The sequence below is a fragment of the Somniosus microcephalus genome, chromosome 4 (genome assembly GCF_052327205.1).
Source record: "Somniosus microcephalus isolate GS21.2 chromosome 4, FLI_Smic_1.0, whole genome shotgun sequence".
NCBI classification, from domain to species: Eukaryota; Metazoa; Chordata; class Chondrichthyes; order Squaliformes; family Somniosidae; genus Somniosus; species Somniosus microcephalus.
In genome coordinates, this window is record NC_140990.1 from 56,553,719 (window position 1) to 56,581,561 (window position 27,843).

The 27,843-nt window shown below is 46.2% G+C and overlaps 1 protein-coding gene and 1 pseudogene across 1 annotated transcript; one reads left to right on the plus strand and one right to left on the minus strand.

The window, feature by feature from the left end:
* The window catches only part of LOC147118953 (uncharacterized), a 69,818-nt pseudogene that overhangs the window by 30,634 nt on the left and 11,341 nt on the right, over positions 1 to 27,843 (plus strand).
* On the minus strand, positions 1,819 to 27,818 carry LOC147118955 (uncharacterized). The gene is made up of 3 exons (XM_085984690.1): positions 27,735 to 27,818; positions 6,571 to 6,803; positions 1,819 to 3,018 (listed from the first exon to the last, which is right to left on the minus strand). Exon 3 carries the CDS (start codon positions 2,654 to 2,656, stop codon positions 2,177 to 2,179), a length of 480 nt encoding a protein of 159 aa, XP_085840816.1. The 5' UTR covers positions 2,657 to 3,018; positions 6,571 to 6,803; positions 27,735 to 27,818; the 3' UTR covers positions 1,819 to 2,176.

A 27,843-nucleotide genomic window follows, 5' to 3' on the forward strand; every position in this document is an offset into this window, starting at 1 on the left:
CTTAAGGGGAACTGATAGAGAGAATCTATTTCTGCTGGTTGGGGAGTCTAGGACTAGGGGGCAGAGTGTAAAAATTAGAGCCAGACCTTTCAGGAGTGAAGTTAGGAAATACTTCTACACACAAAAGGTGGTAGAAGTTTGGAACACTCTTCCACAAACAGCAGTTGATGCTCGGTCAATTGTTAATTTTAAATCTGGGATTGATAGATTTGTGTTAACCAAAGGTATTAAGGACTATGGGGTAATGGCGGGTATATGGAGTAAGGTCTCATTGAATGGTGGGCAGGCTCGAGGGGCTGAATGGCCTACTCCTGTTCCTATGTTGCCAAGCTCTGGAATTTCATTCCTAAACCTTGCCGCCTCTCCACCACTCTTTCCTCCTTTAAGATACTCCTTAAAACCTACCTCTTTGACCAAGATTTTAGTTACCTGCCCTAATATCTCCTTATATGACTCGCTGTCAAATTTTGTTTGAAAATGTTCCTGTGAAGCAACATGGGATGTTTACTACATTAAAGGCACCATATAAATGTAAGTTATTGTCTGTGACCACTTACAGTTTGATACCAAATCGAGGTACCATTTACACTGAGACACCAAATCCAGGGACCACTTACACCGAGACGATAAATGGGAATCAGAGAGCCTCAGTGTGGAGAATGGTCATGGTTGTGAAACCAGCTCAAGTGAGGGTGAAATGCGGGTAATGGATGAAAATATAATGGTGGATGAAGATATAATGGTGAAATCAGATGGTGATTGGTGGGGCCTGGTGACAGGTTATTGTCAGAAGCCCTTTTCAGGCAGGCTGATGACTGAATGTAATCTGCACAATACCTGGATCCGCCTGTTCTTGTCCCAAATCACAAAGTCTAATGTCCGTGATGTCTATTTCTGTGAGAATTGTAGAGATGTGAAAGAAGAGAGGAAATCAGGCTCGGGCCAGAAAGAAGGTTCCTTGAATGAACAATTCATGAGGCTGTTTTGTGACTCGTCTGCATGAGGTTCAAAAACATGAAATGGAAAAGGACGCGTCTAGTGACACTGGCATTGTCAATAGTGGTTTCTAACCTTAATCACTATTTCCTAAGCCTAATATCCTATCGACTACCCCCAAGCACTGACCCCAATCCTGACCACTAACCCCAATCCTAACCAATAACCACGAGCCCCAACCACTAACCCCAATCCTAACCAATAACCACTAACCCCAATCCTAACCACTAACCACTGGCCCCAACCACTAACCCCAATCCTAACCAATAACCACTGGCCACAACCACTAACCCCAATCCTGCACCTTAACCCCAGCCCCTGACCAAGGATTATTGACAGGGATCAATGGAGGAGCTAAAGAGCTGATAAAGGAAGTATTTGAAACAATTATCTTGATTAAAGAAATAGTGCAAGGTATGTTAGTTACAAGAGATTAAATCAAAGAGACCATCAAAATCAGCAATGACAATTACAAAGATCAGAACGTTTCTAAGGCTGTCACATGCAGTATGTGTGGAGTTTTTTTTTTAAATCGGATCCAAGAGATGTTAAATGATACAGAAAATAACAGATTTCAACTCTTATGCAAGGTAGTTCTGTAAAGGGGTGGTTCAAAGGAATTTCAGATGAGTGTAAAGTGTGACACCCACAAGCCGTCTACACAAATGGAACAAGTTTGGGGTTTGATGCGGTAGAAGGTGAACTAGATGAGAACTGAAATAATCCAGAGTAAGAAAAGGCCCCAAAATGTAACAGTCAGTAACAGAACATCAATTAGACTCCTCTTATCATGGAGAAATCAAATATTAGACACACTGTGTGTTTGAAACAAAGCTGATTTATTTATTATTTGTCCAGAATATTAATCTCAAACCCAGTTATTCTAGTTATTAACATCAGCAGAAACAAAGCCCAATTGCCAGAGTGAACATGGTTCAGTCCTGGATGTGATTAACAGCAGCAATAACAGCAGAATCCAACCTCTGCAATCACTGGTGAACTCGCTGGTGTCTCAGCAGAGTGCATGACTGAGCGAATCCCTTCCCACACACGGAGCAGGTGAATGGTCTCTCCCCAGTGTGAGTGCGTTGGTGGGTCAGCAGGTCGCTTGTGTTTTTAAAGCTCTTCTCACAGTCAGAACATCTAAATGGTCTCTTAACAGTGCAAACAAGTTGGTGAGTCAGAAGATGGGATGACTGAGTAAATCCCTTCCCACACACAGAGCAGGTGAATGGCCTCTCCCCAGTGTGAACTCACTGGTGTATCTGGAGATGGTATAATTGAGTGAATCCCTTCCCACATTCAATACACGTGAACAGCCTCTTGCCAGTATGAACTCTCTGGTGTATCTGGAGCTTGGATAACTGCGAATCCCTTCCCACACGGAGCAGGAGAACGGTTTCTCCCCAGTGTGAACTCGCTGGTGTCTATGGAGGCTGGATGACTGAGTGAATCCCTTCCCACATTCAATACACGTGAACGCCCTCTCCCCAGTGTGAACTCGCTGGTGTATCAGGAGCTTGGATAACTCTGCAAATCCCTTCCCACACACGGAGCAGCTGAACAGCCTCTCCCCGGTGTGAGTGCGCCGATGAGTTTCCAGTTTGGATGGATAATTGAATCCCTTCCCACAGTCCCCACATTTCCACAGTTTCTCCATGGTGCGGGTGTCCTTGTGTCTCTCCAGGTTGGACGATCGGTTGAAGCCTCGTCCACACACAGAACACGTGTACGGTTTCTCCCCGCTGTGAACAGTGCGATGTTTTTTCAGGTTGTGTAACCGGTTAAAGCTTTTTCCACAGTCAGTGCACTGGAACACTCTCACTCGGGTGTGTGTGTCTCGGTGCTTTTCCAGTCACTCTGATGTTTGAAATCTTTTCCCACAGACAGAACAGACAAACATTCCTCCTTCCACATTCAAAGACCGATGATATTCAGGTCCTGATGAATCGAGTGACTGTCAGATCTTGATGTGATGTTTAGTTTGAGTTTCCTGTCTGTAAATCCTCCCCTTCTAATACCCTGTAAAAGGAGTTTACAAAAGCCATCACTGTAAGTGCAGGATAGAAATTCAGAACAGACTATTCTAGTTTCTATGGAACATTCTTTCCTCTCTTGTTCCCCCAAGGCTGTAAATCCCCGTCCCACACACTCATAGGGACTAATGAGAGGGAGGATCTGACAGAAATTAGTATCTCTAGGGATATGGTGTTGGGTAAGTTGAGGGGACTGAAGGCCGACAAATCCCCAGGGCCTGATAAACTACATCCTAGGGTACTTAAGGAGGTGGCCCTGGAGATAGCAGATGCTCTAAGGATCATCTTCCGGAACTCCATTGACTCGGGAACAGTACCCGTGGATTGGAGGGTAGCTAATGTTACCCCAATATTTAAAAAGGGGGGTAGAGAGAAAGCAGGGAATTATAGACCAGTAAGCCTTACATCGGTTGTGGGCAAAATGCTAGAGTCCATTATTAAGGATAAAATAGCGGAGCACTTGACAAATGGGGAAAGGATTGGACAGAGTCAACATGGATTTACAAAGGGTAAATCGTGTTTGACTAATCTGCTGGAATTTTTTGAGGAAGTAACTGGTAAAATAGATGGGGGAGAGCCAGTGGATGTGGTGTACCTTGACTTCCAGAAAGCCTTCGATAAGGTTCCACACAAAAGATTATCATGCAAAATTAAGGCTCATGGGATTGGGGGCAAAGTATTAACGTGGATAGAGAACTGGCTGGCGGATAGAAAACAGAGAGTTGGAATAAACGGCTCGTTTTCGGAGTGGCAGGCAGTGACCAGCGGGGTGCCGCAAGGATCTGTCCTGGGACCCCAGCTGTTCACAATATATATAAATGATCTGGATCAGGGAATTGGATGCAATATTTCCAAATTCGCTGACGACACTAAACTAGGAGGAGGGGTGGGCTCTGATGAGGATGTCAGGAGGCTACAGTGCGATTTGGACAGGTTGGGGGAATGGGCGGATACGTGGCAGATGCACTATAATGTGGATAAATGCGAGTTTATCCACTTTGGGGGTAAAAACAGGAGGGTAGATTATTATCTAAATGGCAATAGATTGGGAGATGGGGAAGTGCAGAGGGACCTGGGTGTTCTTGTGCACCAGTCACTGAAGGAGAGCATGCAGGTGCAACAGGCGATTAAGAAGGCAAATGGTATGTTGGCCTTCATATCAAGGGGGTTCGAGTATAGGAATAGGGATACCTTACTACAGCTGTACAAGGTGCTGGTGAGACCGCATCTGGAGTATTGTGTACAGTTTTGGTCGCCCCATCTGCGGAAGGATGTTCTTGCCATGGAAAGAGTGCAACGGCGATTCACCAGGCTGATACCTGGAATGGCGGGAATGACCTACGAAGAGAGATTAAATAGTTTGGGCTTGTACTCACTGGAGTTTAGAAGATTGAGAGGGGATCTCATCGAAACATATAAAATTATGGCAGGCCTGGACAGGCTGAATTCAGAGAGAATGTTTCCAATGGCCGGGGAGCACAGAACCAGGGGCCACAGTCTAAAAATAGCGGGCAAATCATTTAAAACAGAGATGAGGAAGAATTTCTTCACTCAAAGAGTGGTGAGCCTGTGGAATTCCCTGCCACAGAGGGCTGTGAAGGCTAATTCAATAAATATTTTCAAGAGAGAATTGGATATATTTCTGAAGGCTAAGGGGATTAAGGGTTACGGAGAAAAGGCGGGGACGGGGTACTGAACTGGTAAGATCAGCTATGATCTCAGACGAAGATCAGCCATGATCTCATTGAATGGCGGAGCAGGCTCGAAGGGCCGAATGGCCTACTCCTGTTCCTATCTCTATGTATACTCTCCCTCCTCCCTGTGCTGAAATCCAAACCCATCGCACCATCTCCAACATTTCTTTCCTCCACTCCCAGTTTTCCCCCTCCCTCTGCTCTGGTTGGGTTCAGTTCCACAGCCGCTGTGTGCAGAGTGAGAATAAAATCAATGAGTCAATGAGGGCAGCACGGTGGCATAGTAGTTAGCACTGTTGCCTCACAGCGCCAGGGACCCGGGTTCGAATCCGGCCTCGGGTGACTGTCTGTGGAGTTTGCACATCCTCCCCATGTTTGCGTGGGTTTTCTCCGGGTGCTCCGGTTTCCTCCCACAGTCCAAAGATGTGCGGGTTAGGTTGATTGGCTATAATAAATTGACCCTTAGTGTTAGGGGGATTAAATACGTGGGGTTACGGGGATAGGGTGGGATATGTGTTGGTGTAGGGGTTACCGGGATCGGGTGGGATATGTGTCGGTGCAGGCTCGATGGGCCGAAATGGCCTCTATCTGCACTGTGGGGTTTCTGTGATTCTGTGATTGTCTCTCCTGGTCACTGGGACCCTGAAGCCCCGCCCACTCTCTGTTCCTGTACCAAGATGGCCGCGCATGCGCCGGGCTGCAGGTGGAACTGGTCCGTCTTCGCTCCACCAAGATGGCGGTGCATAAATGATGAGCAGTTTTGATCGAGCAAGTAGGGAGAAACTGTTCACTCTGGCAAGTGGGTCGGTAACCAAAAGTCACAGATTTAAAATAGTTGCTAAAAGAACTAGAGGGAAATGAGGAGAATTGTTTTCACACAGAGGGTTGTTAAGATCTGGAAGGCACCATCTGAAAGGATGCTGGAATCAGGTTCCACAGGAACTTTCAAATGGTAATTGGACATCTCTTTGAAGAGGACTCGTTTGCAGAGTTCTGGGGATAAAGCTGGGGTGTGGGACTAAATTGGACAGCTCTTTCAAAGAGCCGGCACAGACACGATGGGCCGAATCACCTCCTTCTGTGCTGTTAGATTCTATGATCAGTGTGAACATGCTGGTGACTCTTAAGGCTCTTAGAGCTTTTAAAGCTCTTCCCACAGTCAGGACACTGAAATGGTCTCTCATCAGTGTGAACAAGCTGGTGTCCCTTCAGATCCCTGGAGCTTTTAAAGCTCTTCCCACAGTCAGAACACTGAAATGGTCTCTCATCAGTGTGAACAAGCTGGTGTTGCTTCAGATCTCCGACATTTTTAAAGCTCTTCCCACAGTCAGAACACTGAAATGGTCTCTCATCAGTGTGAGCTCGCTGGTGTCGCTTCAGTTCCCTGGCGCTTTTAAAGCTCTTCCCACAGTTAGGACACTGAAATGGTCTCTCATCAGTGTGAACAAGCTGGTGTTCCTTCTGATCCCTGGTGCTTTTAAATCTCTTCCCACAGTCAGAACACTGAAATGGTCTCTCTTCAGTGTGAACAAGCTGGTGTTCCTTCAGATCCTGGGGGCTTTTAAAGCTCTTCCCACAGTTAGGACACTGAAATGGTCTCTCGTCAGTGTGAACAAGCTGGTGTACCTTCAGCTCCTGGGGGCTTTTAAAGCTCTTCCAACAGTCAGAACAGTTAAATGGTCTCTCGTCAGTGTGAACTCGCTGGTGTGCTTGCAGGTGGGATGAACGACCAAATCCCTTTCCACACACGGAGCAGGTGAATGGACTGTCCCTGGTGCGACTGCGCCGTTGAACTTCTATTGCAGACAGGGAACTGAATCTCTTCCCACTGTCCCCACCTTTACCTGGTTTCTCCCCGGTGTGACGGTGCACATGTCTCGTCAGGTCAGGCGATCGGCTGAATCCACGTCCACACACTGAACACGTGTGCGGTTTGTCATCGCTGCGATCACTGCTTTCTCCTTCCATGTGCAAAGGCCGATGATATTCAGGTCCTGATGAATCCAGCGACTCTGTCAGATCTTGACGTGATGTTTGGTCTGAGCTTCCCGCCTGTAACTGCTCCACTTCTATAACCCTGTAAATTGAGATCAGAAAAGGATCAGAGACAAACTGTTGTTTAATTTTCCCCTTTCTGAACCCAGGGGCAGTGAAGCTGATTTTCAGGCCCTGGCTGCTGCACAGGTTGGTTGAAAGGATCAGCAGTAATGGCGGCTGTAATACCCACAAGCCCCGGCGCTCCAGAAAGCACGCTGTTGACTCTGAGTCCCGCGCATGTGCTCATGGCCCCCGTGCTCTCCCTCCTGCTCCACAATCACCCGTCCCGATCGGTCCGCAACGCGCATGCTCAGCGCACAAAACCCCGCGGTTGGAACATCGGGCGCGCATGCGGAGCCGCAACATCTGGTATGTGTGCGCGGCTCAGGTGGGGGCGAGTCGGTGTTTCGCCTCAGCCGCCAGGGAGGTGCGCATACACAGGACGACCCAACATTCTTCCTGTCAGCAATCACTCCCTCGTTTCTGTAATAAAAACAGAAAATGCTGGAAATACTCAGCAGGTCAGGCAGCATCTGTGGAGAGAGAAACAGAGTTAACGTTTCAGGTCGATGACCCTTCGTCATAGACACAGAAACATAGAAGATAGGAGCAGGAGTAGGCCATTCGGCCCCTCGAGCCTGCTCCGCCATTCAATGTGATCATGGCTGATCATCCAAAATCAGTACCATGTCCCTGCTTTCTCTCCATATCCCTTGATCCCTTTAGCCGTATGAAATATATCTAACTCCTTCTTGAATATATTTAATGAATTGGCCTCTACTGCCTTCTCTGGTAGGACCAGAGCGACGGACCTGGGTGAAGATTGAGGAGCGCGGGGGCAGTTACAAGCGGCGGCAGCGAGGCGAGGCAACGGGGGAAGAGAGGTAAAAAGTAATCCAAGTGTGACGTCACCAGGAAGCAGGTAAGTGATTGGTTGGTGAGTATTTCTCTTTTTTTAAACTTTAACTCTGGTTTATAGATTCTAAGGTCTCTCTAGTGTAGCAGGGACTGTTGGTAAACCAGTTAACTGTAGTGTAATTAGTGGGATTGATTGATTTAATTTAAATTCAATTAATTAAAGGGTAAGTCATGGCAGGACAACCCGGCCATGTGGTATGCTCCTCCTGCGATATGTGGGAACTCAGCGACACTTCCTGTGTCCCTGACAACTACATGTGCAGGAAGTGCATCCAGCTGCAGCTACTGACAGACTGCATTGCGGCACTGGAGCTGCGTTTGGATGCATACTGGAGCGTTCGCGATGCTCGGGATGTCGTGAATAGCACGTTTACGGAGTTGGACACACCGCAGGTAGAGGTTGGACAGGAAGAAAGTGAATGGGTGACCAACAGGCAGAGTACTAGGTGCAGGCAGGTAGTGCAGGGGTCCTCTGTGGACATCCCCCTCTCAAACAGATACACCACTTTGAGTGCGGTTGGGGATGGCTTATCAGAGGAAAGCAGCAGCAGCCAACTTCCTGGCACCAGGGGTGGCTCTGCTGCACAGGACGGGAGGAAAAAGAGCGGGAGAGCTATAGTAATAGGGGATTCTATTGTAAGGGGAATAGATAGGCGTTTCTGCGGCCGCAAACAAGACTCCAGGATGGTGTGTTGCCTCCCTGGTGCAAGGGTCAAGGATGTCTCAGAGCGGCTGCAGAACATCTTGGAAAGGGAGGGTGAACAGCCAGTTGTTGTGGTGCATATAGGAACCAACGATATAGGTAAAAAGTGGGATCAGGTCCTAAAAGCAGAATATAGGGAGTTAGGAGGTAAATTAAAAAATAGGACCTCAAAGGTAGTAATCTCAGGATTGCTACCAGTGCCACATGCTAGTCAGTGTAGAAATAGAAGGATATTTCAGATGAATACGTGGCTAGAGGAATGGTGCAACGGGGAGGGATTCAAGTTCCTGGGACATTGGAACCGGTTCTGGGGGAGATGGGACCAGTGCAAACCGGACCATTTGCACCTGGGCAGGGCTGGAACCAATGTCCTAGGGGGAGTGTTTGCTAGTGCTCTGGGGGAGGGTTTAAACTAAAATGGCAGGGGGTTGGGAACCCGAGCAGGGAGACAGAGGAAAGGGAAACAAGGATAAAAGCAAAAGATAGGAAGGAGAAAAACAAGAGGCAGTCAGAGAAATCAACGGTCTAAATCAAACGTGGCCACAGTAAATAATAATTCTAATAGGTCTAAGAGCGTTAAAAAAACAAGGCTTTGTGTCTTAATTGGAGGAGCATTCGTAATAAGGTGGATGAATTGGCTGCGCAAATAGAGGTAAACGAATATGATTTGGTTGGGATTACGGAAAGATGCCTCAAGGATGGCCAAGGCTGGGAACTCAACATCCAAGGGTATTCGATATTCAGGAAAGATAGGCAAAAAGGAAAGGGAGGTGGGGTAGCATTACTGGTTAAAGAAGGGATTAATACAATTGTAATGAAGGATATTAGCTCTGATGATGTGGAATCTGTATGGGTAGAATTGAGAAATACTAAGGGGCAGAAAATGTTAGTGGGAGTGGTATACAGACCTCCAAACAGTAAGGCGGAGTTTGGGGATGGCATTAAAAGGGAAATTAAAGAAGCGTGCAATAAGGGCACAGCAGTCATCTTGGGTGACTTCAATCTACATATAGATTGGGCTAACCAAATTAGTAACAATACTGTGGAGGAGGAATTCCTGGAGTGTTTACGGGATGGTTTCCTGGACCAATATGTCGAGGAACCAACCAGAGATCAGGCCATCTTAGACTGGGTATTATGTAACGAGAAAGGATTAATTAGCAATCTTGTTGTACGAGGCCCCTTGGGTCAGAGCGATCATAAATGATCGAATTCTTCATTAAGATGGAGAATGAAGTAGTTAACTCAGAGACTAGGGGCTAGATTTTCAGTTGCTTGCGCCAGCAGTTAGCGCCTTAAGAGAAGTGATTTTCGGGCGCTATGCGTGTAGCGCCCGGGCGCAGCGCAGTTTGCGCCCCGCCCCAAATTAAGTTGCCCGTTAGCGCCGGCGCAAAGTTTAGCGGCCGCCCGGATGCGCGCGCAGAAAATGACGTCACATCCTCGTGCAACGCCCTTTGGCCGCCCCGAATGCAAACTTCAGTCGGACCGCCCGATTGTGCGGCTGGCGTCCAGTGCGTTTGTAAAATGGAACGCAACACACCCTGGGGAGCGCAAATTAAAGGGCCCTCCTCCTGCACTATAATGGAAGGAACCAGTATGGTGTATTTATGTCCTCCTCCTCCTCCTCCTCCTCCTCCTCCTCCTCGTCTTTTCCCCCCCCCAGACTCTGCCTTTGCAAAAAAAACACATGCACCCTTCCCCTTTAAGAGCTCACTAGCACCAGAGTGTCTGCCGTGCGCTGCGCCCGAGCTCGGGTGTTGCGCTCTGCACCGCCGGCTTAGCGCCTAAAGATAGTAGTGGAACGCCTCTTTTAGCGCTCCACCAACCTCTTAGGGCGAAGCCACTGAATTTCCGGCAACGGGGCGCTACTTTGGGGCGGGCGCTAAGGTTAGCGCCCCAAAACTGTCTATACTGAAAATCTAGCCCTAGGGTCCTAAATTTAAATAAAGGAAACTACGGTGGTCTGAGGAGCGAGTTGGGTAGGATTGATTGGGGAATGTCACTCAAAGGGTTGACGGTGGATAGGCAATGGCAAACATTCAAAGACCGAATGAATGAACAACAGAAATTGTTCATCCCTGTTTGGCATAAAAATAAAACAAAAAAGGTGACTCAACCGTGGCTAACAAGGGAAATTAGGGACAGCGTAAGATCCAAGGAGAGGACATATAAATTGGCCAAAAAAAAGCAATAATCCTGAGGATTGGGAGCAGTTTAGGATTCAACAAAGGAGGACAAAGGGATTAATTAAGAAGGGGAAAATAGAATATGAGAGTAAGCTTGCAGGGAACATAAAAACTGACTGTAAAAGCTTTTATAGATAGGTGAAGAGAAAAAGATTGGTGAAGTCAAGCGTAGGTCACTTGCAGTCAGAATCAGGGGAATTTATAATGGGGAACAAAGTAATGGCAGACCAACGAAATACATATTTTGGTTCTGTCTTCAGAAAGGAGGACACAAATAACCTCCCAGAGATGCCGGGGAACATAGGGTCTGATGAAAGGGTGGAATTGAAAGAAATCAGTATTTGTAGGGAAATGGTGTTAGGAAAATTGATGGGACTGAAGGCCGATAAATCCCCAGGGCCTGATAATCTACATCCTAGGGTACTTAAGGAAGTGGCCCTAGAAATAGTAGATGCATTGCTGGTCATCTTCCAGAACTCGATAGACTCTATAACAGTACCCATGGATTGGAGGGTAGCTAATGTAACCCCACTATTCAAAAAAGGTGGTAGAGAAAAAGCAGGGAATTATAGACCGGTAAGCCTAACATCGGTAGTGGGGAAAATGCTAGAGTCCATTATAGAAGATGTAATAGCAGAGCACTTGGAAAGCAGTGACGGGATCGGACAAAGTCAACATGGATTTACAAAAGGTAAATCATGCTTGACTAATCTACTGGAATTTTTCGAGTATGTAACTGGTAAAATAGATAAGGGAGAACCAGTGGATGTGGTGTATTTGGACTTTCAGAAGGCTTTCGATAAGGTCCCGCATAAGAGATTAGCGTGCAAAATTAAGGCACATGGGACTGGGGGCAAGGTATTGACTTGGATAGAGAACTGGTTGGCGGATAGAAAGCAAAGAGTTGGAATAAACGGGTCGTTTTCGAAGTGGCAGGCAGTGACCAGTGGGTACCGCAAGGATCGGTCCTAGGACCCCAGCTGTTCACAATATATATTAATGATCTGGACGAGGGAATTGGATGTAATATCTCCAAATTTGCAGATGACACAAAGCTGGGTGGGAGGGTATGCTGTGAGGAGGATGTCAAGAAACTCCAGGATGATTTGGACAGGTTGGGTGATTGGGCAGAAACAAGGCAAATGCAATATAACGTGGATAAATGTGAGGTTATCCACTCTGGTGGCAAAAACAGGAGAGCAGATTATTATTTGAATGGCAATAGATTGGGAGAAGGGGAAGTGCAGAGAGACCTGGCTGTTCTTGTGCACCAGTCGCTGAAGGTAAGCATGCAGGTGCAGCAGGCGGTTAAGAAGGCAAATGGTATGTTGGCCTTTGTAGCAAAAGGGTTCCGAGTACAGGAACAAGGATGTCTTGCTGCAGTTGTACAGGGCCTTGGTGAGACCACATCTTGAGTATTGTGTGCAGTTTTGGCCACCTTATCTGAGGAAGGACGTTCTTGCCATGGAGGGAGTGCAGCGAAGATTCACCAAGCTGATACCTGGGATGGCAGGAATGACGTATGAGGAGAGATTGTGTCGATTGGGCTTATACTCACTGGAGTTTAGAAGATTGAGAGGGGGATCTCATCGAAACCTATAAAATTCTGTCAGGCCTGGACAGACTAGATGCAGGAAGGTTGTTTCCGATGGCCGGGGAGTCCAGAACCAGGGGTCATAGTCTAAGGATAAGGGGTAAGCCATTTAGGACTGAAGTGAGGAGGAATTTCTTCACCCAGAGAGTGGTGAACCTGTGGAATTCTCCGCCACAGAGGGCGGTGGAGGCCAATTCATTAAATATATTCAAGAAGGAGTTGGATATATTTCTTAAGGCTAAAGGGATCAAGGGATATGGGGAGAAGGCAGGGACAGGGTACTGAATTTGGATGATCAGCCATGATCTCATTGAATGGCGGAGCAGGCTCGAGGGGCCGAATGGCCTACTCCTGCTCCTATCTTCTATGTTTCTATGTAGAGAATTTCACAGATTCACCACTCTCTGGGTGAAGTAATTCCTCTTCATCTCTGTCCTAAATGGCCTACCCCTTATCCTTTAACTGTGACCCGTGGTTCTGGACACCCCGGCCATCAGGAACATCCTTCCTGCATCTAGTCTGTCTAGTCCTGTTAGAATTTTATAAGTTTCAATGAGATCCCCTCTCATTCTTCTAAACTCCAGTGAATATAAGTCCAATCGACCCAATCTCTCCTCAAGCGTCATTCCTGCCATCCCAGGTATCAGCCTGGTGAATCTTCGCTGCACTCCCTCCATGGCAAGAACATCCTTCCTCTGAGAAGGCGACCAAAGCTGCACACAATACTCAAGGTGCGGTCTCACCAAGGCCCTGTACAACTGCAGCAAGACATCCTTGTTCCTGTACTTGAACCCTCTCGCTACGAAGGCCAATATACCATTTGCCTTCTTAACCGCCTGCTGCACCTGCATGCTTACCTTCAGCGACTGGTGCACAAGGACACCCAGGTCTCGTTGCACTTCCCCTTCTCCCAATCTATTGCCATTCAGATAATAATCTGCCTTCCTGTTTTTGACACCAAAGTGGATAACCTCGCATTTATCCACATTATATTGCATCTGCCATGCATCTGCCCAATCACCCAACCTGTCCAAATCATACTGGAGTTTCTCGGCATCCTCCTCACAGCACACACGCCCACCCAGCTTTGTGTCGTCTGCAAACTTGGAGATATTACATTTAGTTCCCTCGTCTAGATCATTAATATATATCGTGAATAGCTGGGGTCCTCGGACCGATCCCTGCGGTACCCCACTAGTCACTGCCTGCCACTCAGAAAAAGACCCGTTTATTCCATTTCTTTGCTTTCTGTCTGCCAACCAGTTTTCTATCCAAGTCAATACCTTGCCCCCAATCCCATGTGCCTTAATTTTGCACGCTAATCTCTTATGCGGGACCTTATCGAAAGCCTTCTGAAAGTCCAAATTAACAACATCCACTGGTTCTCCCTTATCTATTTTACCAGATACATCCTCAAAAAATTCCAGTAGATTAGTCAAGCACGATTTACATTTTGTAAATCCATGTTGACTTTGTCCGATCCCGTCACTGTTTTCCAACTGCTCTGCTATTACATCTTTTATAATGGACTCTAGCATTTTCCCCACTACCGATGTCAGGCTTACCGGTCTATAATTCCCCGTTTCCTATCTTCCACCTTTTTTGAACACTGGGGTAACATTAGCTACCCTCCAATCCATGGGTACTGTTCCAGAGTCTATCGAATTTTGGAAGATGACCAGCAATGCATCTACTATTTCTAGGGCCACTTCCTTAAGTACCCTGTATGTAGATTATCAGGCCCTGGGGATTTATCGGCCTTCAATCCCATCAATTTCCCCAACACCATTTCCCTACAAATACTGATTTCATTCAGTTCCTCCCTCTCATTAGACCCTATGTTCCCTGACATCTCTGGGAGGTTATTTGTGTCCTCCTTTGGGAAGACAGAACCAAAGTATATATTTAATTGGTCTACCATTTCTTTGTTCCCCATTATAAATTCCCCTGATTCTGACTGCAAGGGACCTATGCTTGACTTCACCAATCTTTTTCTCTTCACATATCTATAAAAGCTTTTACAGTCAGTTTTTATGTTCCCTGCAAGCTTACTCTCATACTCTATTTTCCCCCTCTTAATTAATCCCTTTGTCCTCCTTTGCTGAATCTTAAACTGCTCCCAATCCTCAGGTTTACTGCTTTTTCTGGCCAATTTATATGTCCTCTCCTTGGATCTTATGCTATCGCTAATTTCCCTTGTTAGCCACGGTTGAGTCACCTTCTTTGTTTTATTTTTATGCCAAACAGGGATGAACAAATTCTGTAGTTCATCCATGTGATCTTTGAATCTTTGCCATTGCCTATCCACTGTCAACCCATTCCCCAATCAATCCTACCCAACTCGCGCCTCATAGCTTCATAGTTTCCTTTATTTAAATTCAGGACCCTAGTCTCTGAGTCAACTACTTCATTCTCCATCTTAATGAAGAATTCTATCATATTATGATCGCTCTGACCCGTCAGAACTGCTTGTTCTTTAGTGTCAGCCAGTGGCTCAGTTGGTAGCACTCTCGCCTCTGAGTCAGAAAGTTGTGGGTTCAAGTCCCACTCCAGAGACTTGAGCACAAAAATCTAGGCTGACACTCCAGTGCAGTGCTGAGGGAGTGCTGCACTGTCGGAGGTGCCGATTTTTGGAGTGGACGTTAAACCTGCTCTCTCAGGTGGACATCAAAGATCCTATGGCACTATAGCAAAGAAGAAAAGCAAAGAGAGGGCATGAAAAAATATTGGCAAGGAAAACAAGTGGAGCCTATTAGGGAATATAAAGGTAACCTGTGTGTGGAAGCGGAAGACATGAATATGGTTCTTAATGAATACTTTGCGCCTGTTTTCACAAAAGAGAGGGACGATGTAGACATTGCAATCAAGGAGGAGGAGTGTTGCAGTGGGGAAAGAGTTAAACGGACATCGCTGGCAGTTTCACTGAATGGTGTAATAAAGACCATACTTTGCAGTAATAAGCTTTTTCTAAGTTGCTGAATTGGCAGTGGAGATAACATAGCCGGACATGGAACCAACAGAGGTCAGAGGTGCAACAACAGCTTGACATATACATTTCCGATAATAAAGGCGGTACTTTAATGTAACGTGGCATAGGCAACCAATCAGCGAAGATGCATGCGGGCCACGGTCCAATCGGGTGGCAGGAATGAATTGTGCATGAGATGGCCATGTGTATTGTAATGTATAAAAATGTAGTGTTTGCTGTACCAATTTGGAAAGGTCTGGCTAAGACAGAGCAGACTGTTTCCCCACCGGTGCAATAAAGACAACTTGACGATCGATCTAAAACCTTGTGTCGAGTGTTGGTTTAAAATACTCCACATCAATTGGCGTCACAAACAGGATTCGAACCTGTGTGGGGATAGACAGTACACATGGACCAGGGTCCCGCAGGGTTTCTACAACAGTCCAAATATATTCCACCGTGTACTGAGTCAAGCTTTAGACGGGTTAGACCTATCAAAGTACCAGAGCGCCCTACTCCAATATGTCGATGACATAATGATTGCATCAGAGGATGCCAAAGGACACATGGGAGCAGTACTAGCCACCCTCCAGACACTTAAGAAAGTTGGCTTTAAACTGAACCCTAAAAAGGCACAGGTTGGACTGTCCAAAGTAAAGTATCTGGGGCACAAAATGAGCCAGGGGTATAAGGCACTCCCGCAGGAAGGAAAGGCAGCCATAAAAGACATGCCAAGGCCAGTGACCGTCCGGGGAGTGAGGAAAGTGTTGGGACTGTTTAACTACTGCAGGAATTTTATATCAGACTTTGCAGGGAAAGCAGAGCCGATTCAATGTTTAGTTAAAGGGGGAGACCCGCCACTGATAAGATAGAATGGGAATCGGAGCAGGACGAGGCTTATGCAAAATTAAAAGCAGCCCTGACGTCCGCATCCGCACGAGGATTGCCAAATATAGTCAAACCATTCCACATATATTATAGTATAGACGGGAACTTCTATAACGCTGTAGTCACCCAAGAGTACGGGGGAGATATGAGGCCAATTGCCTATTACTCCACCCAACAAACCCCCGTGGCTAAAGGAATGGCGAGATGTGTGGCGGCCCTCGACTGCGCCGCATGGGCGGTGCGGATATGCGAGCCCGTCACTATGTCAGGACAGCTGATATTACACACGCAACACACAGTGTGGACCTGCTAAACACAGGCAAAATGGAGGCTGTATCAGACAGAAGGAGGGCAGCTTGGGAAGCAGTATTGATACCCAAGGACAGATCAGTCCAGATCATCAGGACACAGAGTCAACCCCGCAGAGGGAATGCTAACAGAGGGTGAGGCACACGAGTGTCAGTTAGTAATCGAAGAAGAGGTCAGAGGAACCGTATCAGAATCGCTCCTTGAAAATCCCGAAAACACCTTTTATTTGGACGGATCTCGCCGAGATATAAATGGGGAGCCACACACGGCTGGGCAGTAGTATCCGAGAACAGAGAAACAGTCGCAAAGGGAGGGCTTGAAGGAGGAACCTCAGCGCAGGTAGCAGAACCAGTGGCTCTCACGGAAGTATTGAAATTGGCAAAGGGAAAACGAGTAAATATATATACAGACAGTAGGTGTGCGTTTGGGGTAGTGCGTGATTATATGATAGCGTGGAATAGGAGAGGATATGTAACCTCCGGAGGAGGACAAATACAGCATGAGGAGGTAGTGAGAGACCTAGTAGAAGCGGTAAAAGAGCAGAAGAGGTAGCAGTGATTAAAATAAAGGCACACCGCAAGATACTGAGCGAGCAACAAAAAGGAAATATGCTAGCTGATCAGGCAGCAAGAGCAGCAGGTAGAATAACAGCAGAGGAAGTGAACATTAAAAGAATCCAAGAGGAGACCGAAATGGAGGAGCAGGAGCAATGAACAAAGAGAGGCGCAGCCAAAGGTAGAGGTGGAATATGGAAAAAGGATCACAGGGTGACCGGACTGACACCATATGAACTCAGGACTGGACGAGCAATGTGTCTGCCGGAAGGAGTAGCATCTGGTAGCGAGGGACTAGGACCCTTAAAAGATCAAATTAGGAACTACGTACAAACATTGGATAATCAATTGAAGGAGCTCAAACAAGAAGTTAAAGAACAACAAGACATCAGAGATAAAAATACACAAAAGCAGGGGGCCTCGGAGCCCCTACCCAAGGTGGGCGAGCAAGTATTTGTTAAAATATTGCCAGAGAGATCGGGATTCTCACCTAGATGGACTGGACCATTTGAGGTTATCATGACCAGTGATACGTGCGCATGTATAGATACGGGGGGAAAGGGTAGATGGAAACATTGGACCCAATTAAAACGGTACAACAATAACCCATCTGATCTTAAATCCCACAGGAACAATGGAATAAACACCGGAGATAAACTAACCTCTGGTGACGACCAGGCTTCTGCTTAATTTACAGGGAAACTTCACCATGAAGGTGGGATTACTGCTGGGACATGAAATATGCAAAGGGACATCCCACATTACACGACAAGCACATGATAAAGAAGCACCATGTTTTAATGGAACAATCACATTCGGAGTCTCATCCACGGCTCCCAATACACAGAAAGAAGAGACAAGCGAACCAAGGATGCTACAATGTCCAGATATGAAACCTGGACCCATGAATGGACTAGTATTATTTACTGAGGGAGAACAATTGTATGGTAACGTGAGACATGAAATTGTACCGGTGCTAATGAACTTAACCATGTTACAATGACCAGGATATTGTGAAAGGTTTACTAAAACTAGAGAATTGTAAGCATATATGATGAAGAATGTAATTAACCAAGTTGCTGATGCGACAGGGGCGACTAATTTTAGGGGACATGCTGCATTCCACCAAAGGATTAAGAGGAGCTTAGGAACCGATATACTCACGGGAATAAACACGGGGACATCATTCATTAATGCCCTAGATATACAAGGAGTCCAAAGTAGTGTGGAACGACTACAAAGGATAAAACAGCAGATTTTAGAGAAGGAAACTGGTTTGGTTCGACAAGGATCAGAGTTGGGAGGACATACGATAAGGAAATTACTCGAGGGAATCAAGGTTATAGAGGACCATGCCAGCATTATCAACAAACTAAACCATAGAGATGACCATAGTTAATGGCACAAATAACTACATATGGGTATAATCTTGTGGCCATTACAGAAACATGGCTGCAGGGTGACAATGCCTGGGAATTAAACATACCAGGTTATTTAACGATCAGGAAGGACAGGCAGGAAGGAAGGGGAGGTGGGGTGGCTATGTTAATAAAGGAAGGAATCACTGTAATACAGAGAAATGATATTGGGTCAAAAGATCAGGATAATGAAACAGTTTGGGTGGAGGTAAGGAATAATAAGGGGAAAAAACACTAGTGGGCGTAGTCTATAGGCCTCCGAACAGTGGCAACTCTGTTGGACGGAGTATCAATCAGGAAATAGTTGAGGCTTGTAATAAGGGAACATCTATAATTATGGGGGATTTTAACTATCATATTAATTGGACAAATCAAATTGGGCAGGGCTGCCTTGAGGATGAGTTCATTGAGTGTATTAGGGATGGGTTTCTTGAGCAGTATGTAACTGAACCGACCAGGGGGCAAGCAACCTTAGATCTGGTCCTGTGTAACGAGACAGGATTAATTAAAAATGTCCTAGTAAAGGATCCCCTTGGAATGAGTGACCATAACATGGTTGAATTCCATATTCAATTAGAGGGTGAGAAGGTTGGATCTCAAACAAGCGTGCTAAGCTTGAATAAAGGAGACTATGAAGGTATGAGAGCGGAATTGAGTAGAGTGGATTGGGAAAATAGATTAAAGGGTAAGACGATACATGATCAGTGGTGTACATTTAAGGAGTTATTTTACAACTTCCAAAAAATAGATATTCCACTGAGAAGAAAAGGGTGTAAAAGAAAAGACAGCCATCCGTGGCTAAGTAAAGAAATTAAGGATAGTATTCGACTAAAAACAAGGGCATATAAGGTAGCCAAATCTAGAGGGAGGATAGAGGATTGGGAAAACTTTAAAAGACAGCAAAAAATAACAAAAAGATTGATTAAGAAAGGGAAGCTAGATTATGAAAGTAAATTAGCAAAAAATATAAAAACAGATAGTAAGAGTTTTTATAGTTATATAAAAAGAAAAAGGGTGGCTAAAGTGAATGTTGGTCCCTTAGAGGATGAGACCGGGAAATTAATGGTGGGAAATATGGAGATGGTAAAAACACTGAATGAATATTTTATATCAGTCTTTACAGTAGAAGACACTAAGAATATCCCAACACTGGACAAACAGGGGGCTAAAGGGGGGGGGAGGAGCTAAACACGATCAAAATCACTAAGGAAGTGGTACTCGGTAAAATAATGGGACTCAAGGCGGATAAATCACCTGGACCTGATGGCTTACATCCTCGGGTCTTGAGGGAAGTGGCGGTAGGGATTGTGGATGCATTGGTAATAATTTTCCAAAACTCCCTGGACTCGGCAAAGGTCCCGGCAGACTGGAAAACTGCTAATGTAACACCCTTATTTAAAAAGGGCAGTAGACAGAAGGCTGGAAACTATAGACCGGTTAGCCTAACACCTGTGGTAGGTAAAATATTGGAGTCCATTATTAAGGAGACAGTAACAGGACATTTGGATAATCATAATTTAATAGGACAAAGTCAGCATGGTTTTATGAAGGGGAAGTCATGTTTGACAAATTTGCTGGAGTTCTTTGAGGAAGTAACATATAGGGTGGATAAAGGGGAACCAGTGGACATAGTGTATTTAGACTTCCAAAAGGCATTTGACAAGGTGCCACACAAAAGATTATTGCTTAAGATAAAAAATCACAGGGTTGGGGGTAATATTCTGGCATGGATAGAGGATTGGCTATCTAACAGAAGGCAGAGAGTTGGGATAAATGGTTCATTCTCAGACTGGCAATCAGTAACTAGTGGTGTTCCGCAGGGGTCAGTGCTGGGTCCCCAACTCTTTACAATCTATATTAACGATTTGGAGGAGGGGACCGAGTGTAACATATCAAAGTTTGCAGATGATACTAAGATGGGAGGGAAAGTAGTGAGGAGGACATAAAAAACCTGCAAGGGGACATAGACAGGCTAAGTAAGTGGGCAGAGATTTGGCAGATGGAATACAATACTGGAAAGTGTGAGGTTATGCACTTTGGCAGGAAAAATCGTAGAGCAAGTTATTATCTTAATGGCAAGAAACTGGAAAGTACTGAAGTACAAAGGGATCTGGGGGTCCTGGTGCACGAAACTCAAAAGGTTAATATGCAGGTGCAGCAAGTGATTAAGAAGGCCAATGGAATGTTGGCTTTCATTGCTAGGGGGATAGAATATAAAAATAGGGAGGTATTGCTTCAGTTGTACAAGGTATTGGTGAGACCGCACCTGGAATATTGCGTACAGTTCTGGTGTCCATACTTAAGAAAGGACATACTTGCTCTCGAGTCAGTACAAAGAAGGTTCACTCGGTTAATCCCGGGGATGAGGGGATGGACATATGAGGAGAGGTTGAGTAGATTGGGACTCTACTCATTGGAGTTCAGAAGAATGAGAGGCGATCTTATTGAAACATATAAGATTATGAAGGGGTTGGATCGGGTGGATGCGGGGAAGATGTTCCCGATGATGGGTGAAACTAGAACTAGGGGGCATAGTCTTAGAATAAGGGGCTGCTCTTTCAAAACTGAGATGAGGAGGAACTACTTCACTCAGAGGGTGGTAGGTCCATGGAATATGCTGCCCCAAAAAGCTGTAGAAGCTACATCATTACATAAATTTAAAACAGAAATAGACAGTTTCCTAGAAGTAAAGGGAATTAAGGGTTACGGGGAGCGGGTAGGAATTTGGACATGAGTCTAGGTTCGGATCGGTCATGGCCCTGTGGGTAGCGGAGCGGGCCCAGGGGCCGTGTAGCCTGATCCTGCTCCTATTTCGTGTGTCTAATTCTGTTAGGTTCAGGAGATGGTTCTGTGATAGTGGATTGGCGGTTAGGATCAGATCAGCCATGATCTTATTGAATGGCGGAGCAGGCTCGAGGGGACAACTGGCCTACTCCTGCTCCTATTTCTTATGTTCTTATGATGAGGAACAGGCAAAAGACAGGGTAGGGAGAGGCTTGTGTCATGCCTATGGCCAATGGATCACCGGACAGTTAAAACATAATCTGGCACAGATACCGCGAGGCGAGGTACCAGACTGGATTAACAGCACACAGCTCTATGGCCTGAGCCATAATCCAGGCCCTCAGTGCTTGTACCCTCAAAGGGATGACCAGAGTATATCCAGTGATACAAAAATGTAAAGCAGAAGTGACAGCAATGATAGGCATGGTACTCCTGATACTAGTGGTGGGACTAGACATGACTCCATACCCACAGTACCAGGTAACAAACAGAGGCATAGTGAGGGGTGAGACATACCTCCAATACTATCCAATTGATACCTATGCCATCAGGAAGAATGGTACTATGAGAGAAGTCTCCCTAAACGGATGCCACGGGAAAGGCATGTTTACGATATGCCCACATCCGGTAGGAGAAGGCCCTAAGGATGAGTGCGGCTATAATAAGACAGAGGGGTGTGTGTTGGAATTATCACATGTTGATCACCATCACACCCGCTCGGGATATAGAGGCGAAGGGGAGTATTGTATAGCCACCACAGAGACTGAGTACCAATATAGTAACCTTGTATGTGCAATCACAATGCCTAACTTTTGCTTTATGCCAAAGATCCCTGCGACAATTGGACACACCAGATTGGTGTATGTACATTCAAGGAACGAGATAAAACTAAATGTGCCATATAGTCTAAAGGATGAGTTGGTTAATTATGAAGATCCGGTAGGGGCCCCAATACCCCGCCTGCAAGAGGATCTGCAAGAAATGAAAGAGGATTTAAGTAAGATGGTGAAACAATACATCGTGTTGCAAAGGAATCTTGGGGAATTAGGAAGGGACATAGAGGTAGAGCTACAGGAAGTCCTGTGGTATGAGAAGCTGTGGGATTGGGGAATGAATGTCAACATACACCCATGGATCCGCATCATTTCTCATATATTAGTGATAGTACAGCTAGTCATGGCTATAGGATGGTAAATAGCAGCATGCACCGCTTGTAAAAAGAAACGGATCAAACAAAGAGCTAAAGCGAGTCAGAAAACACAAGTTTGCTCTAAATATGATGTTAATGCAGGGCCTCCCGAACCAGCGCCTGATCACCGCATGGGGCAGGAGGCACAGCAATGCTTATACATGTGGTTTAACTTGGGCAAAGGCCAAGTACCAAAAGGGGGGATTGCAGGGGGGAAAGAGTTAAACTGACATCGCTGGCAGTTTCACTGAATGGTGTAATAAAGACAATAATCTAATGGGCCTTTTGCAGTAGTAAGCTTTAAGTGGTAGAGAGAAAACGGGGAATTACAGACCGGTAAGCCTGACATCAGTAGTGGGGAAAATGCTAGAGTCCATTATAAAAGATGTAATAGCAGAGCACTTGGAAAACAGGGACAGGATCGGACAAAGTCAACATGGATTTACAAAAGGTAAATCGTGCTTGACTAATCTACTGGAATTTTTTGAGGATGTAACTGGTAAAATAGATAAGGGAGAACCAGTGGATGTGGTGTATTTGGACTTTCAGAAGGCTTTCGATAAGGTCCCGCATAAGAGATTAGCGTGTAAAGTTAAGGCACATGGGATTGGGGGCAAGGTATTGACTTGGATAGAGAACTGGTTGGCAGAGAGACAGCAAAGAGTTGGAATAAACGGGTCTTTTTCCGAGTGGCAGGCAGTGACTAGTGGGGTACCGCAGGGATCGGTCCTTGGACCCCAGTTATTCACAATATATATTAATGGTCTAGACAAGGGAACTAGATGTAATATCTCCAAATTTGCAGACGACACAAAGCTGGGTGGGCGTGTGTGCTGTGAGGAAGATGCCGAGAAACTCCAGGATGATTTGGACAGGTTGGGTGATTGGGCAAAAGCATGGCAGATGTAATATAACGTGGATAAATGTGAGGTTATCCACTTTGGTGGCAAAAACAGGAAGGCAGATTATTATCTGAATGGCAATAGATTGGGAGAAGGGGAAGTGCAACGAGACCTGGGCGCCCTTGTGCACCAGTCGCTGAAGGTAAGCATGCAGGTGCAGCAGGCGGTTAAGAAGGCAAATGGCATGTTAGCCTTCGTAGCGAGAGGGTTTAAGTACAGGAACAAGGATGTCTTGCTGCAGTTATACAGGGCCTTGGTGAGACCACATCTTGAGTATTGTGTGCAGTTTTGGTCGCCTTATCTGAGGAAGGATGTTCTTGCCATGGAAGGAGTTCAGCGAAGATTCACCAGGCTGATACCTGGGATGGCAGGAGTGACGTATGAGGAGAGATTGGTTCGATTGGGCTTATACTCGCTGGAGTTTAGAAGAATGAGAGGGGATCTCATTGAAACTTATAAAATTCTGACAGGACTGGACAGACTAGATGCAGGAAGGATGTTCCCGATGGTCGGGGAGTCCAGAACCAGGGGTCACAGTCTAAGGATAAGGGGTAGGCCATTTACGACAGAAATGAGGAGGAATTTCTTCACCCAGAGAGTGGTGAACCTGTGGAATTCTCTACCACAGAAGGCAGTAGAGGCCAATACATTAAATATATTCAAGAAGGAGTTGGATATATTTCTTAAGGCTAAAGGGATCAAGGGGTATGGGGAGAAGGCAGGGACCGGGTACTGAATTTGGATGATCAGCCATGATCGCATTGAATGGCGGAGCAGGCTCGAAGGGCCGAATGGCCTACTCCTGCTCCTATCTTCTATGTTTCTAAGTTGATAACATAGTCGGATGTGGAAACCATAAGAGACCTAAGAGGATGTAAGTTCTGTTCTGGCAGGAAAGTAAAACAATGAAAGAGGCCGAGAGAGGCAGGAAAGGCGGACAATGAGTCAGAAGTACAATGTTGATGAGACCCATTTGGCATAAACAAAGGTCAGAGGTGCAACAACAGCTTGTGGGATAACAGCCGATAATAAAGGTGGTACTTTAATGTAACACGGCATAGGCAACCAATCAGTGAAGATGCATGCGAGCCAAGGTCCAATCGGGTGGCAGGAATGAATTGTGCATGAGATGGCCATGTGTATTGTAATGTATAAAAATGTAGTGTTTGCTGTACCAATTTGGAAAGGTCTGGCTAATACAGAGCAGGCTGTTTCCCCACCGGTGTAATAAAGACAACTTGACTATCGATCTAAAACCTTGTGTCGACTGTTGGTTTAAAATAGTCCACAACAGTGTAGTCACGGACAAATTATTCTAAAGAGCTTTTAAAAGCTACAAGATACGGGACTGAAGACGTTCCTCAAATGGAGGGGGGACAAATCCCAGGGACATGATGGTTTCCATCCGAGGATTCTGAGGGAAGCCAGGGGAAGGAATAACGGAGGGTCCCCGAGTATAAATTGGCTGGCGCCTTTCCCTACATTACGACAGCAATTCAAAATCAATGAATTGGCCATGAAGCACTTTGGGCATCCTGGGGTCGTGAAGGGCGGCGAATAAATGCACTCTTGCCTCTGAGTCAGAGGTTGTGGGTTCAAATCCCACTCCAGAGACTTGAGAGCAAAAATCTAGCCCGACACTTCAGTGCAGTGCTGAGGGAGTGCTGCACTGTCGGAGGGGCCGTCTTTCAGAGGAGACGTTAAACCGAGGCCTCGTCTGCTCTCTCGGGTGGACGTAAATGATCCCAGGGCACTATTTCGAAGAAGATTAGGGGAATTATCCCCGGTGTCCTGGCCAATATCTATCCCTCAATCAACATCACTAAAAAATACAGATTATCTGGTTATTATCACATTGCATAGAAACATAGAAAAATAGGAGCAGGAGTAGGCCATTCGGCCCTTCGAGCCTGCTCCGCCATTCAATATGATCATGGCTGATCCTCTATCTCAATACCATATTCCCGCTCTCGCCCCATACCCCTTGATGCCTTTTGTGTCTAGAAATCTATCCATCTCCTTCTTCAATATATTCAGTGACTTGGCCTCCACAGCATTCTGTGGCAGAGAATTCCACAGGTTCACCACCCTCTGAGTGAAGAAATTTCTCCTCATCTCAGTCCTAAATGTCCTAAATATCCTGAGACTGTGACCCCTCATTCTAGACTCCCAGCCAAGGGAAACATCCTCCAGTCTGTCTAGCCCTGTCAGAATTTTATGCGTTTCAATGAGATCCCCTCTCATTCTTCTAAACTCTAGTCGACTCAATCTCTCCTCATACGACAGTCCTGCCATCCCAGAAATCAGTCTGGTGAACCTTCACTGCACTCCCTCTATGGCAAGTTCATCCTTTCTTAGGTAAGGAGACCAAAACTGCACACAGTACTCCAGGTGTGGTCTCACCAAGGCCCTGTATAACTGTAGTAAGACATCCTTGCTCCTGTACTCAAATCCTCTTGCAATGAAGGCCAACATGCCATTTGCCTTCCTAACTGCTTGCTGCACCTGCATGTTTGTTTTCAGTGACTGGTGTACAAGGACACCCAGGTCCCTTTGTACATCAACATTTCCCAATCTATCACCATTTAAATAATACTCTGCCTTTCTGTTTTTTCCACTGAAGTGGATAACTTCACATTTATCCATGTTATACTGCATCTGTCATGTATTTGCCCACTCGCTCAACTTGTCTAAATCACCTAGAAGCCTCTTTGCATCCTCCTCACAATCCCACCTAGTTTCGTGTTGTCAGCAAACTTGGAAATATTACATTTGGTTCCCTCATCCAAATCATTGATATATATTGTGAATAGCTGGGGCCCAAGCACTGATCCCTGTGGTATCCCACTAGTCACCGCCTGCCACCCTGAAAAAGACCCATTTATTCCTACTCTCTGTTTCCTGTCTGTTAACCAATTTTTAATCCATGCCAGTATATTACCCCCAATCCCATGAGCTTTAATTTTGCACACTAACCTCATATGTGGGACTTTAATCAAAGGCCTTCTGAAAATCCAAATACACCACATCCACTGGGTCTCCCTTATCTATTCTACCAGTTACATCCTCAAAAAACTCCAGTAGGTTTGTCAAACACGATTTCCCTTTCATAAATCCAGGTTGACTCTGTCTAATCCCATTGATATTTTCGAAGTGTCCTGTCATCACATCCTTTATAATCGAGTCTAGCATTTTCCCTACTACTGATGTTAGGCTAATAGTGGGGTTACATTTGCCACCCTCCAATCTGTAGGAACTGTTCCATAATCTATAGAATTTTGGAATTGCTGTTTGTGGGAGCTGCTGAGCGCAAATTGGCTGGTGGTTTTCCTACATTACAACAGTGACTCCACTTCATTGGCTGTAAAGCGCTTTGGGATGTCCGATGGATGTGAAAGGCGCTATAATAAATGCTCTTTTTCACTCCATTTTGACCCAGACTGTCTAGCAATGGAGGAGTTATCATAGAATCATAGAAATTTAGGGCACAGGAGAGGCCATTTGACCCATCGTGCCTGAGCCAGCCGAAAAACAGCTTTCCAGCCGAATCTCACTTTCCAGCTCTTGGTCCGTAGCCCTGCAGGTTACAGCACTTCATGCGCATATCCAAGTACTTTTTAACTGAGATGAGGGTTTCTGCCTCTACCAATCTTTTAGGCAGAAAGTTCCAGACCCCGACCACTCTCTGAGTGAAAAAAGTTCTCCTCACCTCTCCTGTAATCCGTCTACCAATTACTTTAAATCTATGGCCCCTGGATATTGACCTCGCTGCTAAGGAAAATAGGTCCTTCCTACCCACTCTATCCAGGCCCCTCATAATTTTATACACCGCAATCAAATCTCCCTCAGTCTCCTCTGTTCCAAAGAGCAGTTAGTAACAGAGATTGGAGAAGTTTGGGCTTTTTTTTTGCACTGAAGCAGCGAAGGATGAGGGCCAGCCTGATGGAGGTCCACAAGACCATGAGGGTTATTGATCAAAGGCAAATGACAGATTCCTCTCTGGGCACCTCAAAGTCCGCATGCGCCGCCCTTGTTGGGCTTTAGAACGCGCATGCTCAGAGGAAGCAGAGTCCCAGGACCAGCTGCTAGTGCGCATGCTCGGGGGCAGAGAGTCCCAGGACCAGCTGCTAGTGGGCATGCTCAGGGGCAGAGTCCCAGGACCAGCTGTTGGTGCGCATGCTCAGGGGGCAGAGAGTCCCAGGACCAGCTGCTAGTGGGCATGCTCAGGGGCAGAGTCCCAGGACCAGCTGCTAGTGCACATGCTCAGGGGCAGAGTCCCAGGACCAGCTGCTAGTGCACATGCTCAGGGGCAGAGTCCCAGGACCAGCTGCTAGTGGGCATGCTCAGGGGCAGCAGAGTCTCAGGGCCAGCTGCTACTGAGCATGCTCAGGGGCAGCAGAGTCCCAGGACCAGCTGCTAGTGCGCATGCTCGGGGGGCGACACTCTGGGTAACGGTCGTTAACGGTTGAACAGTCGGAATTACCGACGGAAAGCGAGTTTTCCCAGGTAGGCGGACGAGCGGGGAGGGATGGGGAAATAAATGACGGTAAACACAAACCTGGGAGTCCGAGGGTCCCGGGAAGCGAACGGAGCGGGTCAGAGTTCCTTCGCGGCACGTGACCGGGGCCCGGGGCCCGCGGCCTCAGTGACGTCATTGACACGTGACC

Bases quoted from the DNA above. Each gene is read 5' to 3' on its own strand.
- LOC147118955 (XM_085984690.1), bottom strand. From the start codon at position 2,656: ATGGAGAAACTGTGGAAATGTGGGGACTGTGGGAAGGGATTCAATTAT.